This window comes from Corticium candelabrum, chromosome 19 (assembly GCF_963422355.1).
Source record: "Corticium candelabrum chromosome 19, ooCorCand1.1, whole genome shotgun sequence".
In the NCBI taxonomy this organism is placed as follows: Eukaryota; Metazoa; Porifera; class Homoscleromorpha; order Homosclerophorida; family Plakinidae; genus Corticium; species Corticium candelabrum.
In genome coordinates, this window is record NC_085103.1 from 5,672,048 (window position 1) to 5,697,047 (window position 25,000).

Genomic DNA, 25,000 nt, shown 5'->3' on the forward strand with positions numbered 1-25,000 from the left:
TGTTGTTGTTTATTTTTTGTTGTTATTGTTTATTTGTTGTTTATTTGTTGTTGTTTATTTGTTGTTGTTTATTTGCTGTTGTTTATTTGTTGATGTTTATTTGTTGTTGTTTATTTGTTGTTTATTTGTTGTTGTTTATTTTTGTTGTTTATTTGTTGTTTTTTATTTGTTGTTGTTTATTTATTGTTGTTTACGTATTTGTATGTCTGTTTGTCACTGTACACGACTGTCTGTGTGTTTGTCAGTTTGTGTGGTTGCATATTTCATGATCATTCTAATAAATTTTGTGATACCAACACATTTTCTATAATTAAAATATACACAATTTCTTACAGTTTATTGTTTTGCAGCTTGTTGGAGTGAAGATGGTCACTTCTCGTGGTGTCATCGAACGTGCCTGTCAAGTTCCTCGTATCTCATCTGGTCCAGACATTCATCACTTTATCATGGGCTCGGAAGGCACACTCGGCATCATCACAGAGGCAACTCTCAAGATCCGGCCGCTGCCCGAAGTGAAGAGATACGGATCGTTGGTGTTTCCAGATTTCGAGAGTGGAGTCGGTTGCATGAGAGAAGTGGCACGTCAGGTGATGACGTCATGATGGTAATACCGTTACTACGTCTTAACATAATGGTATGGTCATGTGATAGCATTGTGCTCCTGCATCCATTCGATTGGTCGACAACGAGCAATTCCAATTCAGTGAGTCACCATTTTGATATTAACTCCATTTGTTGTTTGTATGTTTGTGTGTTGGGATTACGATACGAGCTGGACTGGAGTACATAACACACGATTTCTCATTAGGTCAAGTTCTAAAGCCGTCACCATCATTCTTCACTTCCATCAAGGACAGACTGAAAACATTTTACGTTACAAAAGTATAGAGAAAACATTAATGTCTGTACGTCTATCTGCCGATTGTTTGTGTGTTTTCAATCATTTGTGTTTGTCTTAGTTCAAGAGATTTGATCCCGAGAAGTTGTGTGTTGCTACTTTGGTGTTTGAAGGAGCACGAGAGGTGTGTCGTTGATAGGGTGGTCTTTCGTTTGTTTGCTGAGTGTTTGTTGATTGTAGGATGTTGCGAGTCAAGAGTATCGTGTGTATAACATTGCTGCTAAATTTGGGTGAGTGAGTGACGTGAAGTCGATGTTGTGTACTGTTAGAGATCTATGTGATGATGAGTTTGAGTAGTCGACGAATCAGTTAGATGTGTGTTTTGTGTTGTTGATACCATATGTATGTTAGTTTGATTAATTGTTTGGTCATCTATTTTTGTCTGTCTGTTTGTCAGTTTGTTTGTTTGTATGTTGTCTGTCTGTTTGTCTGTATTTTGTCTGTCTGTCTGTCTGTTAGTTTTGTCTGTCTGTTTGTTTGTTTGTCTGTCTGTTTGTTTGTCTGTTTGTTTGTCTGTTTGTCTGTCTGTCTGTTTGTCTGTCTGTCTGTTTGTTGTCTGTCTGTCTGTCTGCCTTTTTGTCTGTATGTTGTTTGTTTGTTTGTTTGCCTGTCTGTTTGCCTGTCTGTTTGTCTGTCTGTTTGTTTGTTTGTTTGTCTGTCTGTCTGTCTGTCTGTTTGCCTGTCCGTTTGTTTGTCTGTTTGTTTGTTTGTTTGTCTGTCTGTCTGTTTGTTTGTTTGTCTGTCTGTCTGTTTGTTTGTTTGTCTGTCTGTCTGTCTGTTTGTCTGTCTGTTTGTTTGTCTGTTTGTTTGTTTGTCTGTCTGTCTGTCTGTCTGTCTGTTTGTTTGCCTGTCTGTTTGTTGTCTATCTGTCTGAACGCAAAGCGAGTGACTGAAGAAATTTTCCCCCCTCCTCGCCCCATCTACCGAAATGTTCGAGTACAAGCGGCTTCAAGATAACTTGCTCACCATCTGGAAGCCTCTGACCCTTGTATTTCAATTTCTTCTTCTCTTCTGTCTGTTTGTTTTTTGTTGTCGGTCTGTCTGCCTGTGTATTTGTTTGTCTGTCTGCCTGTCTGTTTGTCTGTCTGTTTGTCTGTGTGTCAGTCTGTTTGTTTGTCTGTTTGTCTGTCTGCTTGTCTGTCTGTCTGTTTGTCTGCATGTTGTCTGTCTGTCTGTCTGTCTGTCTGTCTGTCTGTCTGTCTGTCTGTCTGTTTGTCTGTCTGTCTGTCCATTTGTTTGCTTGTTGTCTGCCTGTCAGTCTGCTTGTCAGTCTGCTTGTCTGTTTGTTTGTCTGTCTGTAGTAATGTCTGTATGTCAGTTTGTTTGCCTGTCTGTTTGTTTGTCTGTCTGTTTGTTTGTTTGTCTGTTTGTTTGTCTGTCTGTTTCTTTGTCTGTCTGTTTGCATGTTAAATACGTTTAATTATTAATACACAATAATTAATTAATTAATATTAATGACATAATTATTTATACTTTTACACAGTAAACACATTATAGCATTTGTCTTTCTGCGTATATACAGTGGCTTACCTGCCGGAGAAGAAAACGGCGAGAGAGGCTACATGCTGACAATGTCAATAGCCTATCTACGAGTGAGTAACATAAGACCATCTATACCACTTCGGTCTTTCTCACCCATACGTATACCAGGATATCGGACTTGAATATTCGGTCTTAGCCGAGTCGTTTGAGACATCAGTGCCTTGGGACAGGTAGATCAACAAACAGGCCGATTGTGTGTTGTGATTAGAAAATTGATATCAATGATGTAGAGTGGTGGATACGTGTCGTAATGTGAAGGATCGTATTCAACACGAATCGCAACGTTATCAGCTTATTCATCTACCGTTTGTCAGTTACAGGTATGTTGAGCTGAACAGTGTCATTCATCCAATTGAAAATTGTAAACACAACTTCTTGTATTGGATGCTGATATAATTAATTAATTTAATAAATTAATAAATTTATTAATTAAATATTTTTGATAAAATAAATTTTATTAATTTAAATATTTATTGTTTGATAATTAAATTAATAATAAAAATAAATTTATTATATTAGACTATAGCATGACATTTAAAGATTTATCTTTAAATAATTAAATTAATTAACAGTAATAAGTAATAAATAAATAATTTATTTAATTTCAATAATTATTGTTAATTAATTAAATTATTAATATTAATAGATAATAAATTTAATAATTAATTTATTAATAATAATTAAATATTTTTTGATAAATAATTTCAATAGTTTAAATATTTATTGTTTAATAAATAAATTATTAATAAAATAAATTTAATATATTAGATTATAGTATGACATTTAAATATTTATTTTTAAATAATTAAATTAATTAATAGTAATAAGTAATAAATAATTAATTTAATATGTACTAATTTATATTTTAATTATTTGATAACTAAATAATTAATAAAAATTAATTAATAATTTTTGTATAGAGGGCGATATTCATGTGTTATATAGACATTATTCATGTGTATGTACAGAGTAACAGACATACTGTGCTATTATTTTATTTATTAAATAATAATTTAAATATTTATTTTTAAATAATTAAATTAATTAATAAAAATAACAATTATTACTTAATTTATTATATGTCATGTTTAACCAGATCAGTCTGGTTTGTAATTTATTTTTTCATTATTTAGTAATTAATTAATTAATAAAAATTAGTTAATAATTTTTGTATAGAGTGACGTCATTTATGTGTGTAACATTGTATTGTTTGTGTGTGTACAGAGTAACGCAGACATACGATGCTGGTGCTTGCATTTACTTTTATATGCTGTTTAACTATCATGGATTGTCGGATCCGGTTCGTGTGCACCAGGAACTTGAAGTATTGATATCAATTGCAGTGGTTGCTTTTAGTGATGTTTGTTTGTTTGGCTGTATAGCACGCTGCAAGAGAGGAGATCTTGTCAAGTGGAGGCAGCATATCACATCATCACGGAGGTGGCATGTTGTGTGTGTGTGTGTGTGTGTGTGTGTGTGTGTGTGTGTGTGTGTGTGTGTGTGTGTGTGTGTGTGTGTGTGAACTATAAGTTTACTTTTATTTGTTTCAGTTGGTAAAGTTCGTAAACAATGGTTGAGTGAAACAGTGTCAGAGCCGGCAGTCGAAATGTTGAGAGCCGTTAAACAACAGACTGACCCTCAGAATATATTTGGGTCAAACAACTTGATATCACACATCAGTGACAAATATTAATTATTAACTCAGTTGTTTGTGTTACTCTCATATATAATAATGCATTCGATGTGATGTTGACAAGGTCACGTGATGACAATTGTTTTGTGGCCATTGATATAAATTGATATCAGTGATAAAAATATTGATATCAATTGGAATGGCTTAAGTCTCATATAATCTTTGTTATTGTTTATTGAGTAACACAACCAAATTAGCACTCAAATTGAGACTGAAGTTTTACCATGTTTAACATGTGGTAATTAACTAATGAAGGACGTCACACCGTTAGCACGTGACCGAAATACCTTCGTTAGGCGTTGCCCTACAGTCACGTGATATCGTAGCATGGCGATGGACGAGACTCTGCTACAAGTTGAAGCCGTTGAGTGGGAAACCGGACAGCGGGAGGTGTTCATACCGAAGGTTAACAAAGACAACAAGCTGGAGTTTGATCTTCAATTTGCACGATTGTCTCGATTTCCCGAGGAAGTTTGTGAAATGAGGAACCTGAAGGTATTGAGACTTTGTATAGACAACATACACTCTATACCCAAAACTATTGGCAAACTGAGGGAACTGGAAGAGATTTATTTGGTTACAAGTCAGTACGACGTGGGTGATAGTGTACCTATACCAGCAGGTTTCGGTCTGCAGGAGGTCCCTACTGTTGTTTGTGATCTTCCATGTCTTAAGGTTTTGTCTGTGTGTGGTAACTCTGCATTCCCATTGCTGTTTGATGAGCTAATGTCATGTCAACTGCCCAGTACTCTTGTGGAAGTGAAAATGGCGCAATGTGGTTTGACACAAGCGACTTTGTCTGTGATCTGCAACAATGTGAAACTGCGGAGATTGGATTTATCAAGCAACGATCTGCAGTCTTTCGAATGTAACAACACAGGAACGATACGAAAGTTAACAGTCTTGAATGATTTAGAAAAGCTGTATTTGTCATGCAACTACAATCTCCACACATTTACATTAGCAGGTCTCACCAAGTTGAAAGAGTTGGATTTGAATTTCTGTAACATACAGCAGCTACCATCAGGAATGAGTGACCTCCATCATTTAGAGAAGCTGTATTTGGAAGACAACAACCTAGGAGTATTTCCCACATTTTCATGTTTGCAGTGGAAGCATTTACAAAGATTGAATTTATCTGGCTGTGATTTAGAAAAGATACAGTGGGAGTTGATGTCACCTAACATTTCCTCTAGGCTGAATCTTTCTAATAACAATAGATTATTGTGTCTTCCTAACAATATATGGAATGGACTGAACGTGAAGATATTGAGTTTATGGAATAGTGGTATATCAAGTATACCCAATACAGGTAAATAGTAGTATTACTTGTGAGTGTCATAACTAGAGAGATACGACTAATTACGTCATACACTATTTCCTTAAATGACACTCATCATTACATTTTTGTTCATTTTCAAGTGCCAAACACATTGCTTATCTCTATCAATCATGTCCAGTCTGTTTGTTACTAAGCAGTATGATGTAGTTGTATTCAATGTGTGTAAGCTTTAGTAGGTTGTCGATGTGCCTTCTCTCGTAATGTTTGCATGATGTTCTAACTAGCAATAGGTTTGGTGCAAAATGTCAAGTGATGTGGCCAGCATGTGTATTGAAGTGTCATTTATTTGTGAAGATGAGCATTAAGGAAATATGTTGTTGTTACTTGGTATTTGTCTCTATTGAGGAGACAGTTGTTTGTTGTACATGTTAGAATGGATTTAATATTTTTCGCTTTTTAGTGTAACATGATCATCAAGTAATTAGGTTGATTAGCAGGCAGTAGATTGGCTAGTAGGTTTGTAATTGTTTGTTTGATTTTCATTTATTTATTTGATTGCTGACTGAGGTCTTTTACTTACTGGCCAATGAGGTGGGTCAGGTGTTTGTCATGTACACTCACACACACAATAGATGGACAAATGTTGAGGCCATCTATTTCAACGATAGCTTCCTCGTTACTCAGAACGTGGAGCTATGTGGAGTCTCTGGACCAGCGCTGACAATCCACTTGGAGCTTGGCTAGAACACCCGTTATGGCGCAGCTTTGGGACTGGACACCAAGGCCCACAAGTACCCATATGCTACAGGATGTTATTTTGCCAAGCCAGATGTCTTGTTTATCGCAGTCAATGACCAGGTACTCATTACCTGAGCTGCACAAGTGCTAGGGCATAGTAATGCCACTGTAAACGTATGTGTACGTACGACTTGAGGACTCGTGTATACTCCTGAGTCAAGAGAGGCAATTGTGTGTGAGTTTTGCTCAAGGAAATTATGCCATAGCTTGCCATCACTGTGACTTGAACTTGCAATGCTGATGGGTCCTGGATGTGCACACTATTGGATGACTCTCTAACCAACTGAGCTATAGCACCACACACACACACACACACACACACACACACACACACACACACACACACACACACACACACACGCGCGCGCGCACACACACACACACACACACACACACACATGCACGCATGCACACACAAACACACACACATGAACACACACACACACACACACACACACACACACACACACACACACACACACGCATGCACACACAGACATGCACACACACACACACACACACACACACACACACACACACATACACACACACACACACACACACACACACACACACACACACACACACATGCACACACACATGCACGTGAACACACACACACACACACACACACACACATACACACACACACACACACACACACACACACACATGCACACACACATGCACGTGAACACACACACACACACACACACACACACACACACACACACACACACACACACACACCTTGATATGACCTTGAGAGCCATTCACTAGTACTATACACTAAGGATAACGGTGTCTACAACAATATGGACAAACGCCAGAAGAGATAAGAAAATATGTGGTTGTCAAAATGGCATTATTGCCACATTACAGAACTGAGTGTGACGTACAAGGTCTCCCTGCCTATGGAAGGCATACATGTAAAGTTGTTGTTAGATGCAAAGCATGGTCTTTTGTATTCTTGTGTTGGTCTCTGTTCTAATTTGATAGCCAATCATCTACAAGATTTTTCATTTGCTTCTATCTTGTGTCAATGTATACCAGCTAGTCTGTTTGATTAATTTGTAAACTTTTGAGATCTGCTGATATTGCATCTCTCCACCATGGCACGCACACTATTACATTGATATCTTTTATCAATTAAAATTGTTTAGTTTTATCTTTAATATCTGAATGTGTTTTTTATTCAATTCTTTTATTTTTATAACATTGTTGCAATATTTGTTTGTAGAAGTCAAAATTGAGGAAGTTAACTTGTCAGGAACTCCTGTCACTCATCTTCCCAGGAATTTTGTCTTTAGCCCTAAACTTCAGAAATTGGTTGTGGAAGGATGTCCACTAGTGTCTCCTCCCATTGAAGTGTGTGAACGAGGCATCACTTTTATAAGAAAATATTTGGATGAGCTGAAAAGGGATGGTGGAGTACGACGTGGCAGAATAAAGATTCTAGTGATGGGAATTACAAAGGCAGGAAAAACAAGCCTCGTTGAAGCACTGGAGAGTGGTAACCCATTTCTGGCAGAACTCGATGAGAGAACTGTAGGTGTGGAAGAAACAACCATGAAGCTGGATGATAAAATAGAATGCAAATTGCTTGATTGTGGTGGGCATAAAGCATACATGCTCACCAACCAGCTTATGGTTAGTGACAATTCGTTGGCACTGATTGTTGTTGACGGCAGTTTGTACCAGTTTACTGCTCAATGTTTTCGTTGCTATATTGGAGATTTCCTTCAAATTTTGTACGAGAGAAACAGCAGAGCTCACGTTGCTGTTGTGGTCAGTAAAGTCGATCTGATGGCCAACATGTCAAGAGAAGAAATGAGTAGAAAGTGGAATGAACATCTACACACTCGTCTACGTCAATTCCTGGAGATCAGACAAGTTCAGATCAAGAGAATGGCAGCAACCATTGCAGCCAGTGATTCTCGTGAAAACAAATACGTGTCGGAACATCTTCAATTTCTTAAATCTCAACAAATAACTGTTGAAGAAAAGGTAATACTGACTAGTGCAGCCACACTTGAAGGAGTGGTCAGTCTAAAGGATCGTTTAAGACAATTGTGTGTAGATGAACGTTTACTGCCTTCACTGCACACAGAGTTGCCATCATCATGGGTGACTGTAGAAGACAAGTTGGTTATAGCACAACCTCACACGTCTGTCCCCATTACAGATGTCTCTTATGCAATGCAAGTGTGTACAGAGCACGGCCTGACAGAAGAAATGTGTCTTGAGCTACTAATCTACCTGAACCGGGTTGGAAGCATTCTGTATTACTCGTATCAAAAGACTTTATCACAAGTTCTATTTCCTGTTCCATCATTTGTGGTCAATGTACTGAAGGCTGTTTTCAGACACGATCATCATCTTTTAGAATATGACTATCGCTTTATTGGAGCAGACATAGGTCCCAAACAGTTTGAAGAAATGAAGTCTGACCTTGTTTGTAACGGCATTGCGAGGGTGTCTATGCTGCTAGCATTGTGGAGTGAGTTCCACCTTACTGCAGATTGTCATTTGGATGTGTTTATTAAGCTTTTTCTTGCTCTTGATTTTGCTTATCTGACTGGCTCATCAGATGTTGTAGTTCAGGAACTGGCAGACACTCTTGGTAGACACGCGATTACATCAACTGTCTCAATGTCTACAGACACCATCAGCACGACATCAGATTCATCTATAGACATAGACACCATCAGCACCACATCAGATTCATCTATAGACATAGACACCATCAGCACGACATCAGATTCATCTATAGACATAGACACCATCAGCACGACATCAGATTCATATAATCAAATGAGAGGAGAAAGTCAGCAAGCAGATCAGGCAAGCAGGTACAAAGAACTGATTTGCAAGCTAAAACAACATAATGTTGGCTTGTTGTTGCCATGGTTACTCAATGATAAGGAACCAGATGATGTGAGTCAACGTTGGTGTGCAGATGTAGCATATGGAGTGATGCAAGTTGTGGTCGACTATTCATTTGCATATGATTGTCCTTTGGGTTTGTTTGAACGACTGTCTGCTCGTTGTCATCGTCATCATCCTAATTATATTCGTCACTGGAGCAGTGGACTGCTGATGTGTTATGGTGCGATGAGTTTGCTGTTTAGTTGCAGCAAGAATACTTCCCCTGGCTTTCTACGTCTCAGTGCTAGAGTAGTCAAGTCACATCACAGTGTTGGCAGATTGTGGCATGTTCTTCTGCGTTGTGTGTCAGATGTGGAGGATCTTCTGCAGTCTGTTCCTGGTGTTCTTTTTGATCGATCCATCTGCAGTGAGAGTTTGACGACCACAAGTATAAGTTCTCTTCCCAATCAACATAGACATGTCATTCTAAATGAAAAGTGGGGATCATTTGCAGTAGAAACCATAGCTGGAAGTTTCACTGGTGAGATGTCAGAACACGTGGAAGTAATGAAACAAGGTAAACAGCTAATACAAATACTGTCTGACATGAAACATAAAATGTGTGTTATTTGTGTTTTGTATTTATTTAGTGTGTCCAAGTGTAAAGGAAGGTATTCCTCTGTTTCAAGTTGTTTCACCAGCAAGTGGTGATTTAGTGAGTCAAAGGAAGCTTGAACAGATAGCAGCAGATATAGGAAAGTGGTGGCTTAAACTAACAAGTATTATTGGTACTGACCAGTCTACAGTGTCGGAGCTGTATGAAAAGGATTCCAACCCTAGTTTTGCACCAGTAGCAGCATCTCGTATATTGAGTGAGTGGCAAAAATCAAGAAAGAATGAATTGAAGGTATGTGAATTGTATGATGCTCTACTGGTTGCTGACATTCCATCTTCACCACAACGGCATTTGAGTGATGTCATGTCACCCGATGCAGCATCTGGATTAGCAAAATCTAAAGAGACAGCTGCACATGGTGAGACAAGTCGAGCTGACTCTGAGATGGTCACTCCACTCATCATAGAGAAAGTAGTCGAAAGTGGTTCAGAGCGTTGGCATGAAATTGGTATATACCTTGGAGTTTCACAAGCAATGCTGACTGAATTTGATCGACCTCTGTACACATTAAAAGAAAAAGTACGTAAAGTTTTGTCAGCTTGGACAAATGATAACAGACAAGCTACAGTTGGTCAGTTGTTGTCTGCTTGTGATAAAGCTGGAGTAGGTGGAATAGTGAGGAGAGTATTGGAGCTTGATACTCCACACTGACTGAATTTTATTTTATTATATTTACAGAAATTTATGTATTCTAATTAAATATCAGTTGCACACGAAGGACCGACAGGCGAGGCTTATTGTTATCCGGGTATTTGTATCATGTTGTTATAGAGCGCATGCGTGTTATCTCAGCACGTGGACATGGCCACTGAGGGTAAGTCCAATTCTATTTTTCTTATATCAGCACGCATCTCAAGTTTATTCACACCAGGCAAGAAGAAAAAGAAAAAGGGAAAAACCGTCGCTCTCAACGAGTTCCTAGGCGAGGAACCGTCGGGAGCGTTTGTCTCATTTTCAACCTCTCATACGTCGAATTGGGCCGAAGAAAGCGAAGATATCAACCCGGATTGTAATAGATAAATCTATACTCTATTGTTTGAGCTCTGTCTCGATGCTGTGTGATGTGTCAGTGTCGAGTAATCCGTGGTCGGATGCGGCTGACTCACGTTCGACGCGCCATCAGGCAGCAATGGACCGGAGCATGTTGCCCACTGCGCCTCGCGCGGCACGAGAACAGGCCGCGCTGGATATGAATCGATTACCGAAGGAACCGCCGTTTACTGCGTTTATTGGCAATTTGCCGTATGATTGTGAGAATTCTGATATTGAAATGTTCTTTGAGAAAGAAAAAGTGAGAAAAAGAATTGGGTTATTGTGAGATGCATCTCTCCAATACAATAGTCTAGTGTATTGTGAGATGCATCCCTCCAATACAATAGTCTAGTGTATTGTGACATCCTTCTAATACAATTTACTTTAATTTACAGTTGGCTGTGAAATCTGTTCGGCTGCCAAAAGATGTTTCTGGGAGACTGAAGGGGTTTGGGTACGCTGAGTTTGAGAATGTGGCAGCTTTGGTTGAAGCTCTTTCACTCAATAATCAGTTACTGAAGAGCAGGAAAGTACGAGTGGATATTGCAGGTTCAACTCAAGGAGGAGGTACACACACGTACACACACACACACACACACACACACACACACACACACACACACACACACACACACAATGCCATGTGTACAGCTGCTAGTTTATCTGGTCACGCTGCCCTCATTGAAGAGGGAGTCTTGAGGCCAACAAAACCGTCGATTGCAGTCATTATGTACATGCTGGAAAGAGCTCCTGTTGACAGATATGTGGTGCCCACGATGACAGTTGTCATGTCTACAACAAGGTCTGGACTTGAAGCAGTGCAAGCATTGTCCACAGTGGAACTAGCAGCAAGCCATGCTAGTCAAAGCTGGATGCTCAGTTGAGGTGTCAATATCAGTTTGCTGGTTCTGACGACACTGCTTGAGTTGTGGCTGATCAACAGGTACACACTTGTGTACAGCTAAACCTCTTGCAATCTTACCATTTCTGGCATACCGAGCATTGTCGTGCACCAGGCCGTTCATCCAGGAAGCTGGTGAGTCGCAAAGCATTTGAGGTGAGCTTGATAGCAAGTGATGCTTGATGGATGTGAAACCACTGAGACTGGAAGTGTAGTGCACACCTTCCGCCGTGCTTTCTGATCTTGCACTAGCCCAAACCAGTTGCCTACTCGCAGCCTTTGCAGATCATCATTCACACGATCCTTCCACTGTAAACAAGGACCATGTGCAGGTCTAGTTTGCAGCAGTCAGCCAAACAGAAGTTTTGAGGAAGACGGTCTGGGGCATGTGTGCAATGTGTTCTAGCCACTGAAGACGATGACGCTTGCGAAGAACATCCGAGGGAAGGCCGATGTCACCCCATAGCCGACGAAGATCTGAGTTTGTGATGTGTGACAGAGGCACACACACACACACACCTTGACCTTGATTCCACCATACCCACTATGGGTTTTGGCAACGCAGCGTAATAGCGCTTCTCCAAGCAGCACGATCATCAGCATCACGAAGACTGATATGGAATGATCTGAGGTCTCTTGTGACAACATCTATCCATCTCTGTTTAGACCCATGCATTGGTCTTGTTGCATTACTAAGTCTGCTGTGAAGTAGTTGTTTTTGGGGACGATTGTCACTCATGCGTAGCAGATGGCCCAGCCATTGCAATCGTTGTTTCTGTATTGTCATAGCAATAGGGTCTTCACACGCTCGTTCTAAATTGTCTGAATTCTTGATTTTATTCCATCTTGACACACCAAGAATCGATCAAATGCACTGCATGTCGAATGTATTTAAGCGTTGCAAGTTTGGTTGTGTAACGGACCAAGTCTCACATCCATATAGCAAAACAGGTCTCACCAAAGCACGAAAAATTTTCATCTTTGTGGAGATTGAAAACTGCCTGTTGGTAAATGCTCTTTTCTTCCAGGAACCAAAAACTTTACTTGCTTTGCTTATACAAGCATCAATTTAAACTTGACTTGCAACTATTCTGTACCATTATATTGCATATATGATGAAATTTCTTTACATGGTTCCTCATGGAATTTACTGATGACAATACACTAGAGCAATCCAGAATAGGACATCTCATGGAATGACCAGACCATGTTATTGTGGTACCAGAAGCAGATTGGATAGCAGTCCGACTACAAACTGTGTTATTAGGGCAGTCAGAGAGCCCTCAATAACCCCTTCCCGCAAGCACAGCCCCTTGATTGCCGGGTTGCCTCTCAATCTTTGGAGCCCAGTTCTATTCCTGGCGTCACTGGCTCTTTCCCCAGTGCCACCCCTACTTTTGTCCACACGCGGAGGAACGCGTTCTATTCTGCGTTTAGTAGCAACAGATGATTTAAGTGACCAGCTTGCTAGGCTAGCGCACCCTAGCTTCTCACCATCTTCAACTTGCCGAAGGTTGAAGTTAGCATGTATTTCCTCCCCTGGGCAAGGCAACTACCAGAAATACAACGTCCTGTGGGGTACCCTCTTGGAGGGTTCAGTGAGAGAACTTTCACACACACACACACACACACACACACACACACACACACACACACACACACACACACACACACACACACACACACAGTCAATTAAGCAAACACTTAGGTCTTTACAGTTGTATTTGCCAACATCATTTGTTTGTGATATCATTTCAGGTGATCGTGATCGTAGTGACAGAGCAGATTATTCATCTGGTGAGTGGCGACGTGGCGAGGACCCACCCCCTGACACACGACGTTTACGCAGAGGCGACTCGGGAGACGATTACCAACGAGGAAGAGACAGACGGTGAGTCACCCACCACATGCAACACATCAACTGAACACCCAACACACAACCATAACCAACAAACAAGGTGAGAAGTGATCTGATGTTTGCAGGTATGACGGAGACGAGTACGGACGAGGAAGAGATAGAAGGTGGGATGGCTGCTGCAGTTATTTAGTTTTCATTGTTAATAATTATGAATGCACTTGATAAATATTATTAATTAACTAAGTATGTAAGTGTGGGCGTGATTGATATGGTATATGCAGTTTGCAGCATTTGGGGTAGATGTTAGTGTTGTTGACGTCTGTTGTTGTGTCTTGTGTGTAGATATGATTTCGATGATTATGGAAGAGGAAGGGAACGACGGTAGGGTTGTTTAGAGAAGTAACGTGGCGAGAGATTGACAGATGGATGGGACACACAGACAGACAGATGGACAGATGAACAGACAGACAGACAAATGGATAGACAGAAGGCAGACTGACAGATGGACAGACAGACAGACACAGGCAGACGGACAGATGGATAGACAGACAGACAGGCAGGCAGACGTACAGATGGACAGACAGGCAGGCAGATGGACAGACAGACAGACGGACAGACACACAGACAGACAAATGGACAGACACACAGAAAGACTGGTTGATGGATAAATGAACGTTTTGGTGTGTTTTACTGTCGTGTGTGCATTTCGTGCTATTCACACTTTCTGCTGCATTTTATCTCTTTGTTTCTCTTTCAGACATGAATCAGACGACTATGGGGGACGAGACAGAAGGTAATTACAAGTCATCACTTCTAACATGCCATTGCATGCAGTTGAAGCAACAACAAACAGCAACAAACAAACAATAACAAACAAACACAACAACAAACAAACAACAACAAACTAACAACAACAACAAACAACAACAAGTTACAACAAACAAACATACAATAACAACAAACAACAACATCTATCTCTATTGTTACTTATGATATGCACTTACAAATTTGTTGCTTTTAGGTACCAAGAAGATGGCGATGGATATGGCAGAGGAAGAGACAGACGGTGAATGTTTTGTCATCAAGTTTTTTGTCTATTTGATGTTTTTGTTGTGTGTTTAGTTATGGGTCTGGTGAGGGTTATGACAGAGGAGACAGAGACGGAAGGTGGGAACTCTGCAGTGTTTGTGCAAAGTTGATGCTGATGTTGTATGGTGTTGTCTTTTCTACTGGTTAATTGTATGGTTTTTGTGTTTCCCGTTGTGTCGTTATGTTGTCTGTCTGTCTGTCTGTTTGTCTGTCTGTCTGTATGTATGTTTGTCTGTATGTTTGTCTGTCTGTCTGTCTGTCTGTCTGTCTGTCTATTGTGTGTCTCTCTAATTGGTATGTGTTGTTGTTATTCTGTGTAGAGATTACAACAGAGATGATGGTAGGAGATCTTGGAGACGAGATGACGAACGTGACAGAACGACATCTGGTGATCGATTTGAGAGAAAAGGTGAGACCAGACGACAACAATAATGATGATTATGGTTTGATTTTGAAGACCGAAAGCAGCAAAGTGGGCATGGCAAGCAAACTGCTCTAGTCTTATCTAGCATTGCTTCATGGAACTCATTGTCCTGCATACACAGACTTGTACAGACCGTTTCTGTGCATTTTATGTTGATTAAACTACATTGAAGTAACTTTTTAAAATGAAGGGTTGACCTCGTGTTGATTGAATTACCAATATTTGGGTAAATAAGACGAGCTTTCCTGGGAGAAGAGTTGGGTCCTTGTAGGGGGACCCTTTATGTAGTAAAGTTAAATTTTATGTGTACAGCTTTACACGTTGTGTACATGTTGATTGCATGTTGTTTACCTGTTGTTTACATGTTGTTTGTTTACTTGTTGTTTAGAAGCTCCACGTGAACGTCCCCGTCTACAGCTGATGCCTCGTTCAGTATCCAATGAAGGTACTGACGTTTCTCCATCTTTGTCATCTCCTAACCAAGCATCAATCTTTGGCTCTGCCAAGCCTGTTGACACGGCAGCAAAGGAAAGACAGATTGAGGAACGTTTGCGTCATGAAGAAGAACGGAAGAAGCCACAAGAGGAAGAAAGAAAGAAGCAGGAAGAAGAGGATAAGACAAAGAAACAGACATCAGTCTTTGGAGCCGCAAAACCTGTCGATACAGCAGTGAGAGAAAGGGAGATTGAAGAACGACTGAGGCAAAAGGAAGAGGCAAAACTGGAAGGAGATGAAAGGAAAGACGGAGACAAAGGAAAGAGAAGACCGGAAGGGAGAGGATTAGGACCAGCATGGAGGAGTGAAAGGGACAGAGAAAGAGACAGAGGAAGACGAGGTAGAGGCAGAGATGATGGAAGAAGAGACGACACACGAGGCGACAGACGAGATGAGAGGCGTGACGACAGAAGAGAAGAACAAAAGGATGAGAGGCCTGCAGGAGAGAGACAAGGTGTGAGTGGGGAGAAGGACGGGAAAGGATATGAAGAGCCACAACAGGTGAGACAACTTGTGTGTTGCATGATGCATTGCTACACATTCAGGGTTGCCACACTTTTCCTGTCATAGACAAATACAGATGGTGATGTTGTTGTTGTACCAGCTTAGTTAAGAGATGCATCCCTTCAAAACCATAGTCTATTGTATTGTGAGATGCATCCCTCCAATACAATAGTCTAGTGTATTATGAGATGCATCCCTCCAATACAATAGTCTAGTGTATTGTGAGATGCATCTCTCCAATACAATAGTCTAATGTATTGTGAGATGCATCCCTTCATTACAATAGTCTAGCGTAGTGTGAGATGCATCCCTTCAATATAAAGTCTAATGTATTGAGAGCTGCATGTCTAACACTCATTCTGTATAGTGGCAATACGATTCCTCACCTCCAAAATTGTTTTCATAGGAGTTTAGCATGCCAAGCAAATTTTCAGCTCTTTGTGTTGATGACGACGACGATCAACTAGCAGATGCTGACCAATCACCCGACAAGTCACAATAAACCTTCATGGTTGGTCATGGTCATACCTCATAGTCATCATGTTGTTTCTGTGATTATATGTACAACCGGTACTCCCCCCCCACAAATACACTGGATTGTATTGTTTCTGAAGTTTATTGATTCGTAAAGAAATCTATGTTGTCTCTCCAGATAAACGACACGTTTACGTTTACACAACCACACGTGCACATCAACAATATAAATACCTAATTAATATTAACAATATACACCACATGTGTATCTCACAACCAATAGAACTTGGTCCACATGTCAGTCGTATATCATCGACATTTAGTCTCTCTCTCTCGTCGTGTTAGCAAAATATTTCGTAACTAAATATGAATGAACACAAACCCCCAACACGTCCGACGGTCATAGAAACCACTCTTGCTGTCCCGACTGTGGGTTAACCCGCATGCTATTTAGTCGTCGTGCCGATGACACGGCGACTTGGTTATCATCGGTGTTTCCATGGTGATGGTCACCGCCATGGTGATGGTTGCCATCTACTGCGTGAGGATCAGACGTCGGAGCTTCGGAGTTCCAGCTTCGTCGGTGTCTATGATCATGTGCGTAGTGGTTGCCTCCGTTGAGAACAGCTCGGTTGTCGGGTGACGTGCGTTCCGCGTATGTCCCTTCGACGTCATACGGTGTGACGTCCGGTAGGTCGGTCTCCTTGTAATGACTGAGTGAGACCGTACGGTTCTCGTTGCTCTCGTATGAGTCGTTTGTGCGTCGTTGGACGCATTTGTAGGCGACGACGGCGACGAGAACGAGAGTGATGACCACACCACACGCCGTTCCGATGATTATGATAATCATTGATGTCCCGGATGATCCCGATTGGGGTCCCAATATTTCAGACGGTTGCATAGTTTCGTCTGTCGTGACACCCGATTGATGGCGTGATGACGTCATAGGAGGGGGCGTGGTTGGGATGGGCATGGCTCCGCATGTATTGATCACGACATTTTTGAGTTGGAATGAAAAGCCGTCGTACTGGAGGGACGTGTCTGTGCGAAGCCACTGCATCGGTTGTAGACCGTTGTAATTCAAGCCCCAAATGCAGCCTTGGAACGAGATGCTGGCGGTGACGTTCGACATGGAGACCACCCGCTGGATTCCTCCGATAACTAAACCATCAACGTATTCGAACAACGAAAAACTGCCTTGTAGCTCTTGAAAATGAGTGCCTTTCCCACTTATTTCGATCGTTATCTTAGCACCGTGTCGGTTGATATCAACCACATGCTCAGTTCCATCCGTGAAATTCCCGGGAATCGTGACGACGCCCTCTCCGTTCTTGAGTCTGAGAATTGTGATGAAATATCCGGGGATCACCTGGACGAGAACGTATTGGTTTGTTGTGGAGCTGTGGACGAAGAGCAACGTGCCGGACGTGTCCACCCTTGCGGCTTGAAACCCAAACTTTATGTTGTCAGCGAACGAAGATGGTTCGTATGTCGGTGGGAAGACGATTGTCACAGAGCTGTCCGTCTGGAGGGCGACGCTTGGTTGAGCAGATTCACATAACCGGCCAGTGTATGACGTGCTGCTGCAGTCACATGTGTATGATCCCCATCCCTCTATGCATCGTCCGCCGTGAAGGCAAGGCAGCGAGCTACACGACCCAACACAGCCGGTCTGTACATCGTGTGATGATAATGATACGGCGATGGCACGGTTTAGATCCACTTTGTTTAGCCCAAACGTCAAGTCTCGTACACAACCCTTAATACTGCTGGTCGGTTGCTCAACATGACGAGAAACCGATCGACCAATGAACACCCACTGTGGCATCGCCACTTGTAACTCCGATGAGAAATACTTGACTTGCGTACTGACGTCTACAGACAGGCCCATTCTCTCCGAGTCGATTCCAATTTGTACAAAATGCCATCTGCCGTCGGTGATACCCGACGGGACTTCGAGAAAGAGCTGAAAGGTTTTTCCACTGTTGGCTAATATCAATGAGATGACATCATGACTCAACATAAACAGCGTTATGTATGGACGTGACGACAACGAATGTGTGAAGCTGATGAGTTGACCCTTTGGTGTTGTCGTCCTGAATTCGAATGACGCGCTGATGGAATCGTCGGTATCTCCGGATGACGACGGAAGAGACGAGTGAAGAGATGACGAAGACTTAAGCAACGAGATCGAGTCACTGGGAATAGCTAAACGAGATGGAAAGAGTCAGTACGTGCGTGTGTGTGCATGACACGTTGACAAGAGACAACTGGCAGTTGTAACTCGTAGATCTCCAACCCAAGTAGTACACACTGGACAGACACATAGACAGACAGATCAACCGACAATGAAACGTAGCAGGAATAATGACGAACAGGTGGACTTACACACCACAGCTAGAGTACAAATAGAAACCCCAGAAGCAACAGGCAGGTGTCTCTTAGGGTGAGCTCATTCATAATGTTGACTTTTTGTGGCTTTCATGCAAACAAACGCCTCGATTTCTGATGCCATAAATAGTGTGTTATGACAACATAACAGTATGGTGTTGAGACCAACCCAGTGTCGAGTAACAACATACCCCAAGGGCTGTAAGATGGTCACTTGGTAGTGTGACTGACACCCAATGAGTAGGTGGAAGGTTTCAGGTTATGTAGGAGATTAATTTACGTCCTGAAGTAAACACACACACACACACACACACACACACACACACACACACACACACACACACACACACACACAAGGATGGATGGATGGACAGACAGACAGACAGACAGACAGACACACACACAGAGATGGATGGACAGACAAACAGACAGACAAACGGATGGACGGACACACACACACGGATGGATGGATGGATGGATGGACAGACAGACACACGGATGGATGGACACACACACACACACACGGACGGATGGATGGATGGATGGACAGACAGACAAACAGACACACGGATGGATGGACGTACACACACACACGCACACACACACCTTGTTGACACAATGTTCCTGTATATCCCGTTGCAGTACAGTTGCACTCGAATCGGTCGTACCGCCTCAAACATCGCCCACCGTTTCGACACCGATTCACCCCGCAATCATTCCCATCCTCGCAGTCTCCGAAAAACACTCTCCCTCTCACACCCGATCTCTCCACCAACCCAAACACATCGACATTACGACCATTCGTCTTCAAGTTCCGAACACACCCTCGATACCCAGAAAATCCACGATGCTGCTGAGCAGGAACGGCCGCACCAACAACAGCCTGACGGCTCCCAACAAACAAGGGAGACACCCGAAGAGCCGACAACACTTTCCCAGCCACAGCACTGTCTTTCAACTGAGTCTTGTTGTCAACCTTGACGACTAACGTCGATGCATGATGCGAGATACGGACACAGTGCCATCGACCGTCGTCGATCGGAATCACAACGATCACAATCTCAGACTCCGATTCGTCGTGCATCGTCACCTGGAGGTGCCCGTTCGATATCCGTGCCTCAAACGACTGAGTCTGATATCGTGTCGCACTGTAGAGAAGCACCGAATGAAATTGAAGAGTCCGAACGTCGAACGACAGCAGTAACGTGTCGTTGTGCCAGTCGGTGAGCACTAAGCTGGAATCCTCATCGGGAATATTGACGGACACGATGTGTTCGTACGGACACCAAAAATTGAAGTGACCGACTGAGGAAATCGAGTGACTACCGGATGATACTAAAGCCGTCATATCGATGCCATTCACTGTGACTTGTTGGAGGCAGCCGATGAATCCGTGTGATGACGACGGGCGGCTCAACAACAGGAGCATTGCACCGCCGATGAACACATCACGGTTGACGACGAGGAGGGACGTCATGGGTGGCAGTGTTTGCGTCGAGACGGTCACGCTGTCGATCGCGATATTCACACTGTTCGTACTCCGGTAGACGCGTACGTTGTGTTTAACGTTGTCGGCGACGTACGTGCTGTTGAGTTGTGCTACAATGTTGTTATCGACAACGTACAGGAAGACGAGTTTGCCGTCGTTGAGTGTGAGGGTTATGTGGGTGGATTGTGACGACAGGGCGGCGACGATGAGGCCGTCTTGCCATGTAGTTCTGAGTATGAGTTGGAGGTCAAACGGCTGGATGGGGAGAGGGCTGTATTGGGCGTCGTAGTGGATGTATTCGACTCCTTGGAATGAGACGGGCGGCGACTCTGTAAGAGTAAACACGAGGTCACGCGTGTGTGCAAGCGATGGACGGTGTGTTGGACTGATTATTTTGCTTGAAAGACAACAATGTGAATGCAAATGTTGTGGGTCGTTTGTACACGCAGTTGCCTCATCTTTCTGTCTCTCTGTATGTCTGACTGTCTGTGTGTCTGTTGTTCGTTCTTTGTCTGTCTCTTGTCTGTCCATTTGTGTCTGTCTGTTGTTTGTCCATTTGTGTCTGTCTCTTGTCTGTCCATTTGTGTCTATCTCTTGTCTGTCCATTTGTGTCTGTCTCTTGTCTATCCATTTGTGTCTGTCTCTTGTCTATCCATTTGTGTCTGTCTGTTGTATGTTCATTTGTGTCTCGTGTCTCTGTTGTCTGTCCATTTGTGTTTTCTGTTGTCTGTCCATCTGTGTCTGTCTGTTGTCTGTCCATTTGTGTCTGCCTGTTGTTTGTCCATTTTTGTGTCTGTCTGTTGTCTGTCCATTTTTGAGTCTGTCTGTTCTCTGTCCATTTGTGTCTCTTGTCTGTCCATTTTTGTGTCTGTCTGTTGTGTGTCCATTTGTGTCTGTCTGTTGTTTGTCCATTTGTGTCTGTCTCTTGTCTGTCCAATTGTGTCTGTCTCTTGTCTGTCCATTTGTGTCTATCCATTTGCTTAGTGTTCAGTCTGTCTGTCTGTCTGCTTGTATGTTATTTTAAAATTTCAGTCTGCATATTCATCTGTTGTCTGTCTGTCTGTCTGTCAGCTCCTCATCTTTCCAACTGCAACCACTCCATCATCCTACCTTTGGCTTCCCTTGTTTGTCTATTATTTTTGGCATCCATAGCTTCAGGTCTGTTTCCCTAACTAATGCTCTGGTAACATTATATTGCAAGTGGATCCAATACATACACACGCACAATACCGAGAACCAGTGACATACCACATGCAACAAGCTAGAATGACAAACAAACACGTGTCTGTCTGTCTGTCTCTCTGTTTGTCCCTCCTTTGGTCTATCTGCTGGCTTGCCTCCCTCGTTGTCTGTCTGTCTAGCAATACATCCATTCAGACATACCACTAGAGTACTCTACATCTCTACGAATTCATTGTCATCATTCATTGTCATCGTCACTCACTCTGTTCACACAGACTTCCTCCGAATTTCGTCGAGAGACACTGACAGGTGAAGTGCGAATAAAAATTGATGCACACTCCTCCATTCCTACACGGATTACTCTCACACACATCAGCACATCCAGACACAATCCCATGAGATGACACCAAGGTCACGCCCACGCCTGAAATCTTAATTCCATCCAAACAGCCGATGAATTGCGGCAACGCGCCAACTGTGGGCAGAGAATACGCCGTATGCGACGGCGCTATCATTCCCCCCGCGTAAACAGAGCTAGAGAGTCTTAACGGCGATGAGAAATTCATTGAAACGACGTTGCCATCGACCGTCAGCATAGCAACGGTTGAGTCTATGCTCACCATGACAGCATGCCACACATTATCGCTCACTCTCACATCGGAACGAATCTCCACCGGCTCGGACCCACTGCTAATCTCTAGATTAATCACTCCTCTAACGATACGCAAGACGAGGTAATCCGACGACGCGATGTTCGAGTCCCAGTAGGTGAGCAAACAATCAGACACGAAGGTCCGCACATGCAGACTCATCGAGCGCGCACTCGCTCCGTCGCTCTGATACAACAAATACGACGTCTCGTCGACGAGCGTCACTCCACCGACGAAGGAAATACAGGTGAAGAGAGCACACCAACGACCAACCGTCCACTTCATCGAGAATTCATCATCGACATGATCTGATGACACACAACATGTCACACACACACACACACAACACACAGAAACGCCGCCCTACTCACTCGCCCGTCGCGTTTTCGACGTTCTAAATGCGTTTTTACGTTAACAAGTGCGTCTGCTGTCGTCTCGCTGCTTATCGAGCGCCTACGACCGCCTCTCGGCACAGCAATTTCGCACTTTAGTGAAATAGTCGCTCTGAGGTGTCGCGAGGGCGTGGCAGTGCAAGCAAACTGTCCATTTCTAGACAAATTACGACGCGTACACGTCGGTTATTCGTCGCTATCGCGTCGAGAAGACCTAATTCATACATTGCTGCAATCAACGAGCGTTTAGGATGAGAAATATGAAGCGTGGGGTGCGCGGTTCGGTCGCTAGACGCCGTGTGAACGCCTACCGACGCTCAGTAACTCGCGTGATAGATGACTAACCGTAAAACCCGTCGTCTTGGCTGTGCGATGACACGTTCTGCTCGAAAAACGGGGAGAGACTCAACCGGAAACAAACGGATCGTGTTGATACTTTGTGGCGTCTAGGCCAATCAGCTTTGCCCTAGAGGGAACGCCCCCTTAATAAAACGCGCCTTCTCTATCGTCTATTGTCGTAGAAAAAACAAAGACATATTGCGAATGAATATAACGCCACGCCGTCTAGTGAACGTGACGTCGTCATTTTGTCGGATCGGATACCAACTCTTCTCACGTTTGCATGTCGTTCTTAAATCGTGACGTCACGTTTGATCACGTGGTGCGAGAGTGCGTGTGACCGCTTGCATCGGTGCAGCCCTACTCTAATGGATGCCTCAGATGTAGACACAGGAGCTGCAAATGTAGAAAAATCTAGAGAAGAAACGGATGTCTCTGATGTGCGTGATCTCGCTCATTGCGGAGAGCTGACCGATAAGGGTCTGCTGCAGGAGCTCAAATTAAGATACCAACAGAATGATATTTATGTAAGTAATTATACTAAGTGGCTTCTGTGTTCAATGTTGCATGTATGCGGTACGTCTAACTGTCTAACTGTAGTAGCCACGCCTAGTCACGTGATAATAACTAGTTAAATATACGGGATATCCAATCCAGTAAATACCGCCATGTTTGAAGTTAAACATACGGGATATCTAGTAAACACCGCCATGTTTGGATTTCTTTCAGACGTTCTCTGGGCGTATCCTCGTCGCTTTCAATCCGTTCAAACCGCTTCCGTTGTATGGATCGGACGAATTACGTTTGCAACAACGCGCCAGCGTGTACACCAACAAGCCCCACGTCTTTTCCACATCAAACAAGGCGATTTCTTCCCTTCTGGCCACTTCAAGTGATCAGACCATACTTGTGAGTGGAAACAGCGGATCTGGAAAGACAGAGACGTGCAAGTATATACTAAAGTATATTTTCGACTCGTCAGTCGTCGTTGCTAGGGGCGACGAGCTCAAGAGCAAACAGAAAGATTTATCTAACGTCTTACTGCGAAGTGGCGTTGTACTCGAAGCTTTCGGAAACGCCAGAACGGCGGAAAACAAGAATTCAACTCGATGTGGGCGTGGCACTGAGTTGGGTATATCACGTGACTCGGGAGTTATGACGTCAGCGCGCATTTCTCATTTCTGTCTCGACTGCGCACGCGTCACGTGCAACGACAGACATAATTTTCACGTGTTTTCCTACATGGTAGCCGGTTTGTCACGTGATCTGTTGACCCGGATGGGAATCAACAAAGACGAAGTCACGAATCATAGATTTCTAGGCGATCGTGTGGCTGTCGACAGCGACGCAGTTAGAAATTATGCAAGAATGAGAGCGGCGTTTCAAACGTTAGAAATATCAAGTCAACAGCTTGAAAAACTTTTTTCAGTATTAGGTGCACTCATTCAGCTCGGCGATATCAAATTCAAAACTGAAAACTTGACTGGAGAAAAGCGAGACAAAAAATTGGAATTGAAATTATTCCGGCTGCCGTCCGAAGTACAAAAATCTTTGAAAAATTATTGTGTGGATTCTATTGTGTCGAGTGGCTTGTTGGTCGCTTCACTTGGACAGCAGAGATCAGCGGTAGCTGTGAAGGGTGCGAAGAAAATGGTAAAAGCTTGGAAGGAGGAAGACAAGAGATCGAGTGAGGCGGATGTATTGACTTGCAGTGAGGAAGCAAAGATTGTTGCCGATTTATTGGAAGTTAGTTTCGAGTCGTTGCAACGTGTGTTGCTGAGTACTGCAAGAGGAGAGGCGAGGTCTCCACAGCAAGCATCACAGACAAGAGATGTAACAGTCAGACAACTTTACAAAGGCGTTTTTGCTTGGCTGGGTAAGAAATTAAAATTAATTAAATTTATTTTTAAATTAATTTTTAATTATATTTTTAAATAATTTAATTATATTTTTAAATTAATTTAATTATATTTTTATTAATTTAATTATAATTTTGAATTAATTTATTATATAATTTTAAATT

At 42.6% G+C, this 25,000-nt stretch overlaps 5 protein-coding genes across 5 annotated transcripts in view; 4 read left to right on the plus strand and 1 right to left on the minus strand.

Annotated features, from left to right (window-relative positions):
- LOC134194707 (alkyldihydroxyacetonephosphate synthase, peroxisomal-like) overlaps positions 1-4,371 on the plus strand; it is an 11,454-nt gene extending 7,083 nt beyond the window's left edge. The window contains exons 10-20 of the mRNA XM_062663652.1: positions 351-587; positions 652-703; positions 809-882; positions 960-1,022; positions 1,079-1,128; positions 2,421-2,490; positions 2,549-2,610; positions 2,671-2,760; positions 3,665-3,764; positions 3,823-3,880; positions 3,991-4,371. Of these exons, the coding sequence (XP_062519636.1) occupies positions 351-587; positions 652-703; positions 809-882; positions 960-1,022; positions 1,079-1,128; positions 2,421-2,490; positions 2,549-2,610; positions 2,671-2,760; positions 3,665-3,764; positions 3,823-3,880; positions 3,991-4,133 (999 nt within the window). The 3' untranslated portion in view covers positions 4,134-4,371. The remainder of the gene's footprint in view (positions 1-350; positions 588-651; positions 704-808; positions 883-959; positions 1,023-1,078; positions 1,129-2,420; positions 2,491-2,548; positions 2,611-2,670; positions 2,761-3,664; positions 3,765-3,822; positions 3,881-3,990) is intronic.
- Positions 4,372-4,460: 89 nt separating this feature from the next.
- On the plus strand, positions 4,461-10,508 carry LOC134194685 (uncharacterized). Its single transcript, XM_062663627.1, has 3 exons — positions 4,461-5,445; positions 7,454-9,658; positions 9,732-10,508. The coding sequence occupies exons 1-3, from the start codon at positions 4,461-4,463 to the stop codon at positions 10,406-10,408; spliced, it is 3,867 nt and encodes a 1,288-aa protein (XP_062519611.1). The 3' UTR covers positions 10,409-10,508.
- Positions 10,509-10,515: 7 nt separating this feature from the next.
- Positions 10,516-16,789, plus strand: LOC134195146 (eukaryotic translation initiation factor 4B-like). The gene is made up of 13 exons (XM_062664157.1): positions 10,516-10,571; positions 10,629-10,766; positions 10,828-11,048; positions 11,185-11,356; positions 13,449-13,581; positions 13,674-13,712; positions 13,891-13,929; positions 14,306-14,341; positions 14,570-14,614; positions 14,671-14,715; positions 14,958-15,046; positions 15,450-16,057; positions 16,467-16,789. The coding sequence occupies exons 1-13, from the start codon at positions 10,559-10,561 to the stop codon at positions 16,560-16,562; spliced, it is 1,674 nt and encodes a 557-aa protein (XP_062520141.1). The 5' UTR covers positions 10,516-10,558; the 3' UTR covers positions 16,563-16,789.
- On the minus strand, positions 16,636-22,643 carry LOC134195145 (neurexin-3-like). Its single transcript, XM_062664156.1, has 4 exons — positions 22,618-22,643; positions 21,859-22,554; positions 19,532-20,743; positions 16,636-18,742 (listed from the first exon to the last, which is right to left on the minus strand). The coding sequence occupies exons 2-4, from the start codon at positions 22,529-22,531 to the stop codon at positions 16,935-16,937; spliced, it is 3,693 nt and encodes a 1,230-aa protein (XP_062520140.1). The 5' UTR covers positions 22,532-22,554; positions 22,618-22,643; the 3' UTR covers positions 16,636-16,934.
- Positions 22,644-23,316: 673 nt separating this feature from the next.
- LOC134194686 (uncharacterized) overlaps positions 23,317-25,000 on the plus strand; it is an 18,192-nt gene continuing 16,508 nt past the window's right edge. Inside the window, exons 1-2 of the mRNA XM_062663628.1 lie at positions 23,317-23,504; positions 23,707-24,853. Coding sequence (XP_062519612.1) covers positions 23,346-23,504; positions 23,707-24,853 — 1,306 coding nt within the window. The 5' untranslated portion in view covers positions 23,317-23,345. The remainder of the gene's footprint in view (positions 23,505-23,706; positions 24,854-25,000) is intronic.

Bases quoted from the DNA above. Each gene is read 5' to 3' on its own strand.
- LOC134194685 (XM_062663627.1), top strand. From the start codon at position 4,461: ATGGCGATGGACGAGACTCTGCTACAAGTTGAAGCCGTTGAGTGGGAA. The intron at 5,446-7,453 runs GTAAATAGTAGT...ATTTGTTTGTAG, and splicing joins ATCAAGTATACCCAATACAG to AAGTCAAAATTGAGGAAGTT. The intron at 9,659-9,731 runs GTAAACAGCTAA...GTATTTATTTAG, and splicing joins CGTGGAAGTAATGAAACAAG to TGTGTCCAAGTGTAAAGGAA.
- LOC134195146 (XM_062664157.1), top strand. The intron at 11,049-11,184 runs GTGAGAAAAAGA...TTTAATTTACAG, and splicing joins TGTTCTTTGAGAAAGAAAAA to TTGGCTGTGAAATCTGTTCG. The intron at 14,342-14,569 runs GTAATTACAAGT...TGTTGCTTTTAG, and splicing joins TATGGGGGACGAGACAGAAG to GTACCAAGAAGATGGCGATG.
- LOC134195145 (XM_062664156.1), bottom strand. From the start codon at position 22,531: ATGAAGTGGACGGTTGGTCGTTGGTGTGCTCTCTTCACCTGTATTTCC. The intron at 20,744-21,858 runs GTGAGTGACGAT...TTACTCTTACAG, and splicing joins AGGAAGTCTGTGTGAACAGA to AGTCGCCGCCCGTCTCATTC. The intron at 18,743-19,531 runs GTGTGTGTGTGC...CATCTCGTTTAG, and splicing joins AGGAACATTGTGTCAACAAG to CTATTCCCAGTGACTCGATC.